This window comes from Dromiciops gliroides, chromosome 6, assembly GCF_019393635.1.
Source record: "Dromiciops gliroides isolate mDroGli1 chromosome 6, mDroGli1.pri, whole genome shotgun sequence".
Classification (NCBI taxonomy): domain Eukaryota; kingdom Metazoa; phylum Chordata; class Mammalia; order Microbiotheria; family Microbiotheriidae; genus Dromiciops; species Dromiciops gliroides.
Window position 1 is genome coordinate 127,544,043 of NC_057866.1, and position 12,240 is coordinate 127,556,282.

Consider the following 12,240-nt stretch of genomic DNA (forward strand, 5'->3'; position numbering starts at 1 on the left):
CTTTTCCTCAAATCTTCCACATTAACAGTAAGGGGGGGGGGGGGGGGGGGGCCGGCAGCTAGGTGGTGCAGTAGATAAAGCTCCAACCTTAGATTCAGGAGAACCTGAGTTCAAGTCCGACCTCAAACACTTGACACTTACTAGCTGTGTGACCCTGGGCAAGTCACTCAACCCTCATTACCTTGCCCCCCAAAAAAACAAACAAACAAACAAACAAACAGTAAGAGGGAGGGAAGTGAGGTTGGGGCAGGGAACCCCTGTAGGAAATTAGCAAAACTAATCTACACAATGGATTCGTCTGAAAAAAGCATGTCTCTTTCTGCTGCTTGAGTCTATCACTCTGTTAGATTGCATGTTTCAACAGAGGTCTTCTGGAAAGGTGATTGGTGTCTGAACAGAGTTCCAAGTCTTCTTTTGAACAGATTTCCAAAACCTTTCAAAGTTGTTTTTCTGCTATTGTTATTGTATAAATTATTCTCTTGGAAAGAACTGTTTGAACCAACAGATTAAAACAAAATAAAATCAGGAGAACAATTTGTACGTTAACGACATTATAAAGATAAACAACTTTGAAAGATTTATGAACTCTGCAAAATGCAGTTACACACCTTGATTCCAAAAGACTAATGATAAATCATTCTTCCTGACAGAGAAATGATAAACTCAAGATGCTGAATGACACATACATTTTTGGATATGGCAATGTGGGAATTCGTTTTACTTGAGCATGCATATTTATTACAGGGTTTTTCCCTTCTTAATTGGAGATGCTGGTGGTGAAGGATGAGAAAATAAATGCTTATTAATTAGAAGATAAAATAATAATTAATACATTCAAAAGGTCTGGTATTTTATTCAGGTTCCATGCCTTTAATACTTCACTTCTAAAAAGAAAGGGGACATTTCATTCCTTTGAAGAGGTGAGAGGCCCAGGAGTGTAGAACATTGCTTAGAATGTCAGATACTTTCAATGTATTGATTGTTTGCTGGGGTTTTTTTCTCTTCTTCCTCTTTTCTTTTTTTTCTTCAAAAAATACTATTGTTATATAGGTTCATTTTTTGGGAAGACAGGGTAGGAGAGAATACTGGGGGAAATTGTAGTTATTTAAAAATAGAAATTATCTCTCTATATATATTTTTAATTTTAAAGCAAAAGGTAGGGGAGGTGAATATCTTTTCATATTTCTTCTTTGGGGCCAAGTTTGGTTATAATTTCACAACATTCAATTTCAAATGTTTTATTGTTGTGATTCTTTCTATTTATTTATACTGTTATGGTTGCTGTTATGATGAGATATTTGTAGAGTGCGTAGAATAGGGCATAGTATATAGTAAGCACTTAATAAATGCTTATTCTCTTCCATCTTATCATAGTCATGATTTATATTGTTTTCCTAGTTTTGCTTATTCACTTTGCATTGGTTTATATGAGAGGAATAGCCCTTTATAACATGACAAAAATCTAAAGTCAAGAGCTAGCACCATTTACAATAGAAAATATTAGAAGCATTCCCAAGAAATACAGGGGTAAAGCAACAATACCCCCTTTCAACACTTTCTTTAATATAATTCTAAAATGCTAGTCATAGTAATAAGACAAAAGAAATTTAAAGTATAACCATTAATAAGGAGAAGACAAAATAATCCCTATTTGCAAACAACATGATGGGTTACTGAGAGCATATATATTCTTCCAGGGATACTAATTGACTATGAATCATAGCATTTAATTTATGAGTCATCCCCATTTCTTTCTAATGTTCCTAATATTCTGCTTGTTCTTTTTTTTTTTTTTTTTAGTGAGGCAATTGGGGTTAAGTGACTTGCCCAGGGTCACACAGCTATTAAGTGTTAAGTGTCTGAGGCTGGATTTGAACTCAGGTACTCCTGACTCCAGGTCCGGTGCTCTATCCACTGCGCCACCTAGCTGCCCCCTGCTTATTCTTTAGGCTGTAAACTCTAGTCACCCACATACCCATGTGACTCAAGCCCCTTCAGTCACCCAGAACTGAGCCAGTATGGCTTGCAGATCCTCTATCTCCTGTTCATCCCAAGCCCTGCTTTCCTATACCTGGAGTGGTAGTTTTCCCTCAAATGGAGAGTTTCCAATTACAGAGCTGTATGCATAAAAATCTTAGAAATCATCTAAAAATCTAGCTTTGTTCCTTTATGTGAATCATTTCCTTTATAACATCTCTGACAAGTGGTCATCCTACCTCTTCTTGAATAACTACTGTGATGGGGAGCTTAGTACCTTATGAGCCTCCCCATTCTATATTTTGTGATTTAATTTAAATGTCATATAGGCTGTTAGTCACGGGGTTAGGGTATAATGTCTCCACATTTAATGTTTATTTGTTTTAAACAGAGACAGAGATAGATAAGATCACCAAAAAACATCCAAAAGGAGATTGATATGGTGCAGGAGAAGGTAATCCTCTTTCCCCATTCCCATGCTGGATTTCAAAATACAGTTAGTTATGAATCTCTCTCAGTTCAGACTGGATCCTGTAAGTCAAATCTGAGCTGACTAAAGACCTATAGAGACTGACACCAAAGGTTTATTATTCCCCATTCCACAAATGGTCTATTCCTCCCAATCTCTATTGGAACCGAAAACATCAACATCACAACAAGCATAAGAAGCCACTATTTTATTTACATAACAACAGGAATAAATAAACCCTCTGGAGGAAAAGAACAGAGAGCATAGGATAGAGTAGGGAAGAGAATCTGGGTGTTATATGCAAACCATACAGATTAGAACCCACAATTTAGATTTTAAAGAACACACGAGGGAGCAAAATAACCCTTCAAAATCTCTCATTTATGAAAATCACACAAGAGGTAGATGGCATAAACAGGGAAAACATCGGCTAGAGCCCCTTGCCTTAGTCCAAAGAAGAAATCTTTTTAGAAAAGCAAAAATTAGAATTACTTGGCAGACCTGCAGACTGGAGATCAACATGGCGATGGACAATTAGCGTTACAAGATTAATCAATCATACTCTCTGGTCCCAAGATCCCATGGCATAATGAAAGGAAATAACAGGATTTATCTGAACAAAAAAAAAATATGACTGCTTTATTTTTATTTTATTTTATTTTTTTTTAGTGAGGCAATTGGGGTGAAGTGACTTGCCCAGGGTCACACAGCTAGTAAGTGTTAAGTGTCTGAGGCCGGATTTGAACTCAGGTACTCCTGACTCCAGGGCCGGTGCTCTATTCACTGCGCCATCTAGCTGCCCAACTGCTTTATTTTTAATTTGGAAAATCTAGAAAAAAACATTTATAAGTCCTGTGATTAAGGAATGACTGTAATAAATTATGGTTTGTTGTTGTTCAGTCATGTCCAACTCTCTGTGACTCCATTTGGGGTTTTCTTGGCAAAGATACTAGAATGGTTTGCTATTTCCTTCTCCAGCTAATTTTACAGATAAGGAAACTGAGGCAAACAGAATTAAGTGATTTACCCAGGGTCATACAGCTAGTGTCTGAGGCTAGCTGAATCTTCCTGATTTCAAGCCCAGTGCTCTATCCACTGTGCCATTTGGCTGCCCCTATAAATTGTGGTAGGTTAATATAATATCATGGTACTGTTAAAGGGTAAAAAAGAAGTCAATCAGCTAGCATTTATTAAGTACCTTCTATGTGCTAGACACAGTGATTAGTTCTGGGGATATAAAGAAAGACAAAAAATCCCAGTCCCTGCTCTCAAGTAGCTCACAGTCCAGTGAGGAAGATAACATGCAAACAACTATGTGCATAAATTGAGGGTAATCTCAAAAGGAAGACATTAAAATTAAGGAGAACTGGGAAAGGCTTCTCCCAGAAGATGGGACTTTAGCTGAGACTTGAAGAAAGCCAAGGAAATGAAGAAGTAAAGAAGAGAAGTAAAATATTCCAAGTTGAGATATGGAGCAACTTATGTGAGGATCAGCAAGGAGGAAGGACATTGTCAACAGATGGAAGAGAGAGGGAGTAAGGTGTAAGAAGGATAGAAAGGTAGGAAGGGGATGGGCTATGAGATCATTTGTGCATGTAGAGAGATTTGCCTTCCTAAGAAGGGCCACTGCATCATGTGAGATAGATGTGAAGGAGGCATCTGAGTGATATGGTGAAAAGTGGGAGCTTTTGGTGAAAGGCCTCAATTTTTTTCAATTCAATATGAGGCAAGGGTCTAAGCTGAGAAAAATGAAGGGAGGGGATCTCAGCTGTGAGAGATTTTAGAAGTGATGAAAAGGTTCAGAAAAGCTCCATAGTAGGCGGCAGCTAGATGGTGCAGTGGATAAAGCACCAGCCCTGAATTCAGGAGTATCTGAGTTTAAATCCAGCCTCAGACACTTGACACTTACTAGCTGTGTGACCCTGGGCAAGTCACTTAACCCCCATTGCCCTGCACAAAAAAGAAAGAAAAGAAAAAAAAAAAGAAAAGCCCCATGGTGAGTGGGATTAGTGAACTCATTTGTTTTTGTTGTTTAGTAGTGAACCAGAGCATGCCAATACTGTCTATGGTGTTTTCTTGGCAAAGATAGTGCCGTGGTTTGCCATTTCCTTCTCTTGTAGATTAGGGTTATCGGCAGAGGCAAATGACTTGCCAGAGTACGAAACTGGATTTGAACTCAGGTCTTTCCTGACTCTAGGCCCAGCACATTAGCCATTGTGCCATCTAGCTGCCTCAAAGTGAGCTGATTAGAGAGGTGTCAAAAGATTGTCTTGCTTTGGTGAGGGTCCAGCTGAGATCATGTAACGTATATTTGTAGTAGATCATGATTTTCTCCAGCTTCAATCAGCAGCACAGGTTTTTCCCTCACTCTCTCTGTATGACCTGTCCACCTCCATTACAGGCCTTTGATGGTATCTTTTATACCACAATTCTTCCTTGCTACTATGCTGTGGCCTATTTATATCTACCATGTATCTCTCCATTATCCTTTGAGTGACTTACAACTTGATGAAAGTATGAAGAAGGAAAAGGCAAATTTTCTCAAAAAACTTTCTACCTCAGACTATATCTGTTTTTCATCCTCATCATTATTATTGAGGTCTTCTGTTTTTACCTCATTTATATTTCTAAATATATCCCTCCCCTCCCCTTTCTTGTAACAAAAACTTTTTTTAAAAAAGGGAAAAAAGTTTTACTCTAATCAATGAATTTACCAATTGTGACTTCAGAAGATTTCATGGTGAAGTAAGCCTCCTGCCTCTTGGCAGAGAAGTGGTGGACTAGAGGTGTGGAACAGAGCATATGTTTTTAGTTGGGGCCAATGATTTGATTTATTTTGCTTTACTCTATTTATTTGTTACACTGTTCAATGGATGAGGCAGGCATGGGGAGAATGGTAAGAGTTATGTAAAAAACCACACTGTTCATTTTTGTGTTATTGTTCTGTCCTTTTACATTGTGATAATAATTATCTGCATATATGTAGTATATATAATTTATATATGTACTTGTGCATAAACTGTATATAGAAATCTATTTATAACTATTTCGCAATAAATCAATGAATAAATAAATATCTACCTATAGTTTGCTGGGTTTGATTACATTTTGCATTATACATCTTCCCATGTTTCTCTGAATTCATCTTCATCTTTCCTTATAATGTAATAATATTACATTACATATATGCACCACAATTTTGTTTAGCTATTCCCCAATCATTGAGCACCTATCTATTTTTTTTTTTTTAGTGAGGCAATTGGGGTTAAGTGACTTGCCCAGGGTCACACAGCTAGTAAGTATTAAGTGTCTGAGGCCGGATTTGAACTCAGGTACTCCTGAATCCAGGGCCGGTGCTCTATCCACTGTGCCATCTAGCTGCCCCTATTTTGTTTCTTTTTGCTAATACACACACACACACACACACACACACACACACACACAAAACCATAGTGAATATTTTGGCATATGTGAGAACTTCTTTCTGTTTTTGACATTCTTAGGGTATATGAATGACAATGAACAAGTGAATGAATAAATGAACGAGTGAATGAAAATATATTTGTTGTTTATAACAGTACTTTTTTTGGGGGGCAGGGCAATGAGGGTTAAGTGACTTGCCCAGGGTCACCCAGCTAGTAAGTGTCAAGTGTCTGAGGCCAGATTTGAACTCAGGTCCTCCTGACTCCAGGGCTGGTGCTCTATCCACTGTGCCATCTAGCTGCCCCCAGTACTTTTTATAGTAGCAAAGAACTAGAAACAAAGAAGAAAGGAAAGAAACATTTATGAAATGCATACTGTGTCCCAGGTACTGTGTTAAGCATTTATAAATATTACCACATTTGATCTTTGCAACAACCCTGTGAAGTAGGAATTATTATTTTATAGTGGAGGAAACTGAGGAAGACAGAGGTTAAGTCATATAGTAGGACCCCAAGAAATCCAAAAGATTGAAACTCCCTAGGCCAAGGGAAAACAACTCTCGCACCTCAGGTATGAGGTTACAGAACGTGACCCCAGTGAGCTGATTGACAGTACTAAGGTCTGCAAGAGGATATCCAGAATGTGGATGGGTGCTGCATTTCCTACTGACACCCCATTATCAAAGATCCCCTTTTGGTTACCTGGCCCCAGTTTTTGCATTTTCTTTTGCTTTTTCATTCCCTTCCCTTTCTTTGTTTTGTAAAGATACAAATGACCAGGTTTTCTCTTACTCCAGTGGGACGGTCACCATGGTGATCTATTCTCAGCCATTACTCTTCTCTCCTAATAAATCTCTTTATTTTACAAGATTCGTGATGAGCCTCCAATTCTTTGGGTGAGCTAGCCCCCCAATCCAGGTCACAAGTCCCCCCATCAAAGGGACTTACTCGGGGGCAGCTAGGTGGAGCAGTGGATAAAACACTGATCCTGGATTCAGGAGGACCTGACTTCAAATTTGGCTTCAGACACTTGACACTTACTAGCTGTGTGACCCTGGGCAAGTCACTTAGCCCTCACTGCCCTGCAAAACTGCAAAAAAAAGAGATGATATAGATCATTTCAAAGGGACTTACTCAAGGTCACCAAGCTGGTTAGGTATCTAAGGCTGAATGTGAATTCAGATCTTCACTTCAGGTCCAGTGTTACTTAGATGGCCATCTATTGGGGAAAAACTGAACAAATTGTAGTACATGAATATAATGGAATATTTCTGTGCTTTAAGAAGGTATGAACGTGAGGATACAAAGAAGCATGGAAAAACTTACATGAATTGATACGAAGTGAAGTAAGCAGAGTCAAGAACACAACATATACAATAACTACAATGATGTAATGGAAAGAACAATCACCACAAAACAACAAAAATAAATGTTGCAAAATTACAAAGAACAAGCATGACTCCAAAGAAGAGATACTTCCCCCAGTAATTTGCAAAGGTGGGAAGTCCACAAGTGTGAAAGATTGCATATATCTTCAGACTTCTTTATTATAGTGATTGGTTTTGCTGATTTCTCCCCTTTTTTTTCCTCTTAAAAGTATTACTTGAGGGGCAGCTAGGTGGTGCAGTAGATAAAGCACCAGCCCTGGATTCAGGAGGACCTGAGTTCAAATCCAACCTCAGACACTTGACACTAGTTGTGTGACCCTGGGCAAGTCACTTAACCCTCATTGCCCTGCAAAAAAATTTTAAAAATTTAATTTTTTTTAAAGTATTACTTGGGGGCAGCTAGGTAGTGCAGTGGATAAAGCACCAGCCCTGGATTCAGGAGGACCTGAGTTCAAATCCAGCCTCAGACACTTGACATTTACTAGCTGTGTGACCCTGGGCAAGTCACTTAACCCTCACTGCCCTGCAAAAAATTTAAAAAAGCATTACCTGTTACATGGAATGATCCCCTGGGAGGGAGTAAGGAAGATCTCTTGGTAGAAATGTTGGCAATGTAAAAACAAAAGATAGCAATAAAAAAAAATTGGGTTTTTTTTTTGCTTTTGTTTTTGCAGGGCAATGAGGGTTAAGTGACTTGCCCAAGGTCACGCAGCTAGTAAGTTTCAAGTGTCTGAGGCTGGATTTGAACTCAGGTCCTCCTTGAATCCAGGGCCGGTGTTTTATCCACTGTGCCACATAGCTGCCCCCAAAAATTTTTTTTGAAAAAAGAAAAAGATTAAGGCCCTATGATGTGCCAAGCACAAGTGCTAAGTGCCTGGGAAACAAAAAACAAAGGCAAAGAGAGCCCTGGCCTCAAGGCTTAACCAAGAGAGTAAGTGAAGTAACCTTAAATCAGCATGATGCCCCAGGGCAAAATTGCAGGCTAAAAGGATGGACTCCCGGATGTGGTTTCTGATCCCCCACAAGATAGCTGGGGAGAAAATGGCCAGAATGAAGTGGTTCCAAGTAGCAGCAAAGGTCTGGCAGATCACACAATCACACAAGTGACCTTTCATTGGTCTGAGACTTGAGGTCTCAGGCCCAAGCCTACTTTCCCTTTTGGAATTAGAAATTTTTTACTCCTGTTAAATCCCTGTCTCCTCAAAGCTCATTTTGGAGACTCCACCCAACAAAACACCACCAGCAGTATGGTGGGCGAGGAGGTTCTCCAGGGGTCCCGGAATCCTTGCTGTTGGACGGGCAAATACTTTTTTTTTTTTTTTGGTGAGGCAATTGGGGTCAAGTGACTTGCCCAGGGTCACACAGCTAGTAAGTGTTAAGTGTCTGAGGTCACATTTGAACTCAGGTCCTCCTGAATCCAGGGCTGGTGTTTTATCCACTGTGCCACCTAGCTGCCCCTGGACAGGCAAATAAACGTAAGGGCAAGAACAAAAATGGGTTTGGTGAAGCCTGGAGGAATACGGTACTTATCCCCCAGAAGCAGAATTATTTCTATTTTGTTACGCTATATTCTGGCCAGCACAAACCTGTATGATTCAATTCCTGTTTGGAATCCTATCTCAAACTATGAATGTAAGAAACAGAGCTTCAGGAAATGTATTAGCAACTAAATTTGGATTCTGGGAGAATACTAAGACCAGGGAACAGGAAGAGTGTGAGTTTTAGCTCTGGCTTTGCCATTCACTATCTATGTGACCATATGCAAGTTAATTCACATTCCCCAGGCCTTAGTTTTGTCATCTATAAAACAAGGGAGTTAGTCAGCAGTTCTCAAACTTTGTTCTCAGGACCCCTTTGCCCTTTTAAAAATTATCGAGGACCCCTCCCCAAAAGTGCTTTTGTTTATGTGGGTTCTCTCCATACCATATTAGAAATTAAGATATCAGCATTATTATTAAAATAACTTGACCTTGAAGATCCTCTGAAAGAGTCAAGGAGAACCACTGGATTGAGTGCCCTAGAAGTTCCCATCAAGCCTGAGGAAAATATTTTTAAGCTTCAAAAGTACTTAGATTTAGCTGCATCCAGTTAATTTTTGTGTCATTTAGCAATTTTGGTGGGGATGGTTAGACATGAAGGACAAATTTAATAATGAGGTCAAATGTCATTTATCTATAGCCAGGACTGTGTTGGAGTGGTGAGAGCTAATCACTAAATTTTCTTTTTTCTCCCTTCCTTCCTTTCTTTCTTTGTGGGGCAATGAGGGCTAAGTGACTTGCCCAGGGTCACACAACTAGCAAGTGTCAAATGTCTGAGGCTGGATTTGAACTCAGGTCCTCCTGAATCCAGGGCTAGTACTTTATCCACTGAGCCACCTAGCTGTCCCTTAATCACTAAATTTTCAAAACTAGAGTTCACACCTTAGAAATCTACAAATACTGCTTTGTGGATTGACTAGACTTAAGAAAGTGATGGGGGGAAATGTTAATAGTGCAGATTAAACTTAATGTCCTAGGTATAGCTAGTTGTTAAACATTTATCAGCATACCACTTTCTATATCGTACATTATTATCATAAAACTCCAAAGAACTCATCTGTTGAAACACTTGACCCAACATCATATTGGGATGTAGTTTGACAGGAAAATAAGCCCTCAGTCTCCAGAAGGTGACAATTTTACAACTCTTCAAAGACAAACTCTGGCATATGATGGGGACCTAATTCAGAGAAATTGCCTTAAGTTAGAAAGTGACTTTCAGAAAATTCATTCCTCACACCTTTCCACCTTCAGATAAAGAGCTAGTTATTTAATAACCCTCCAGAGAAATAGATTCCAGAAATATTTAACAATTCATCTTCAGAAAATTCACTCTGCTCTTAAATATATATATATATATATATATAATTTTACTGCATCCTCAATAAGGATTAAGAAAAGTTTTCATGTAATTGAAGATTATTATTAAACTGCTCTCTTTCACTTGACCTTTAATCACCCCCCAACAAAAGTGGTTAAAATTAATTAAAAAGTTTGTCCTCCATGCCCTACCCTACCTGAACTGTTAACATAAAGCTCATTATAGGAAGAATTACATGAACTGATATAAAATGAAGTAAGCAGAACCAGCAAAACAACAAAGATGAAAGACTTGGACAATTTTAATGTTTGAAAGAGGCAAAGACAAACACAGATGTGAAACGCTTACATGAAACATTAAGAAAGTAGCAAAAGGGGCAGCTAGATGGCGCAGTGGTAAAGCACCGGCCCTGGAGTCAGGAGGACCTGAGTTCAAATCTGGCCTAAAACACTTGACACTTACTAGCTGTGTGACCCTGGGCAAGTCATTTAACCCTCATTGCCCGGCAAAAAAAAAAAAAGTAGTAAAAGAGAAAATTAACTTCCCTGCTGTGCCCTTTGTTAGTTGTTCATTTGCATATAACCTACTGGAAAACATTGAAGTTTTAGCAGCTGGAGAACACTGAACCCCAGAATTGCTTTATGATTATTGGAGAAATGTACATGGTCTGATTGCTGTCTTAGCTGGCAGAAATGAGGACAGGGTTACTCACTTTGGAGAGATTTCTCACAGAAGGCATTTATTCTTGTATAAGAAAGATCTGGTCTTCTTGCTCTTTCTCAAAGAAGATACCCCATCTTCATTCTTTAGGCAATTACTCTGGTTTTCTTCCAGGCTTGGAACATTCTTCTTCTTGAGCCACTGTCAAGAATGAGAGATACCAGGAGTAGCAGTTACCGTGAGAATGGCGTGTACGGCTGGGCAGCCACCTGACTCCCTGTGGGGGCGAGAACCATGCAGACCCCGGGGCTACAACCTGGAATCCCATCAGTTCAGCAGCAGCCCTGTCATCGACTTTGGCGGCCGGCAGTGCCGGTGCCTTTCGGGACGCCGGCGGGGTCTTCGGCAAGAGGGAGAAGGCTGAGGAGGACCGGTACTTACGAGGGAAGAGCCGTGAGCAACTGGTGTCCCTGAGGAAACAACATCATGAAAAAATTATGCACCACGAGGAGATACAACGCCTGCAGAAAGAAATTGAGCGTCATAAGAGCAATATGAAAAAGCTGAAAGACGATCATGATGATTAAGCTGCTTTTCTTGTTCAGTGGTCATCCTTGATCTATATATGGTATCATTGTCCACTACTTTGTGCCCAATGTGACATACTCTCTAGCATGATATACTTTTTGCTGTGTACTGAAACTAAATGGTAATAAAATGTGATCACTGAGGAAAAAAAAAAATGAGAGATACCAAATGTGGGAAAACTGGAACACTAATACACTGCTGGTGAAGTTGTGAACTGATCCAAACATTCTGGAGAGGAATTTGGAACCATGCCCAACAGGATATAAAATTGTGCATACCTTTTAACCTCTACTAGGTCTATATCCCAAAGAGATCATAAAAATGGGGAAAGGACCCACATGGCCAAAAATATTTATAGCTGCTCTTTTTGTGGTGGCAAAGAATTGGAAATTGAGGGGATGCCCATCAATTGGAGAATGGCTAAACAAGTTGTAGTATATGAATATAATGGAATACTATTGTGCTGTAATAGATGATTAAGCAGGTGGATTTCAGAAAAAAAACTGGAAAGACTTACATAAATTGATGCTGAGTGAAATGAGCAGAACCAAGAGAACACTGTACACAGTATCAACAAAATTGTGTGGTGGTCAACTGTGATGGACTTAGCTCTTCTCAGCAATATAATGATCCAAGACAATGCCAATAGACTCATGGTAGAAAACGCTCTCCACATCCAGAAAAAGACCTGTGGAATCTGAATGCAGATTGAAGGGTGGGAGAAAAAGTGGAACTCAAAATCTTACAAAAATGAATGTTGAAAACTATCTTTACATATAATTGGGGGGAAAATAAAGGTCTGGAAGAAAAAGAATGAGAGATACCCCAAACTTCTAAAGGTACTGGAGAACTCTTGGAAAGGGTAAAATGTAAGATA

The 12,240-nt window shown here is 39.3% G+C and overlaps 1 protein-coding gene across 1 annotated transcript; it reads left to right on the forward strand.

Moving 5' to 3' along the window:
* The first annotated feature begins 11,019 nt into the window (after positions 1-11,019).
* LOC122732077 (ATPase inhibitor, mitochondrial-like) lies at positions 11,020-11,492 on the forward strand. Its single transcript, XM_043972258.1, is given in 2 exon segments — positions 11,020-11,130; positions 11,132-11,492. Coding segments are annotated over 2 exon segments (342 nt in total). The 3' UTR covers positions 11,363-11,492.
* The last annotated feature ends 748 nt before the right edge of the window (positions 11,493-12,240 follow it).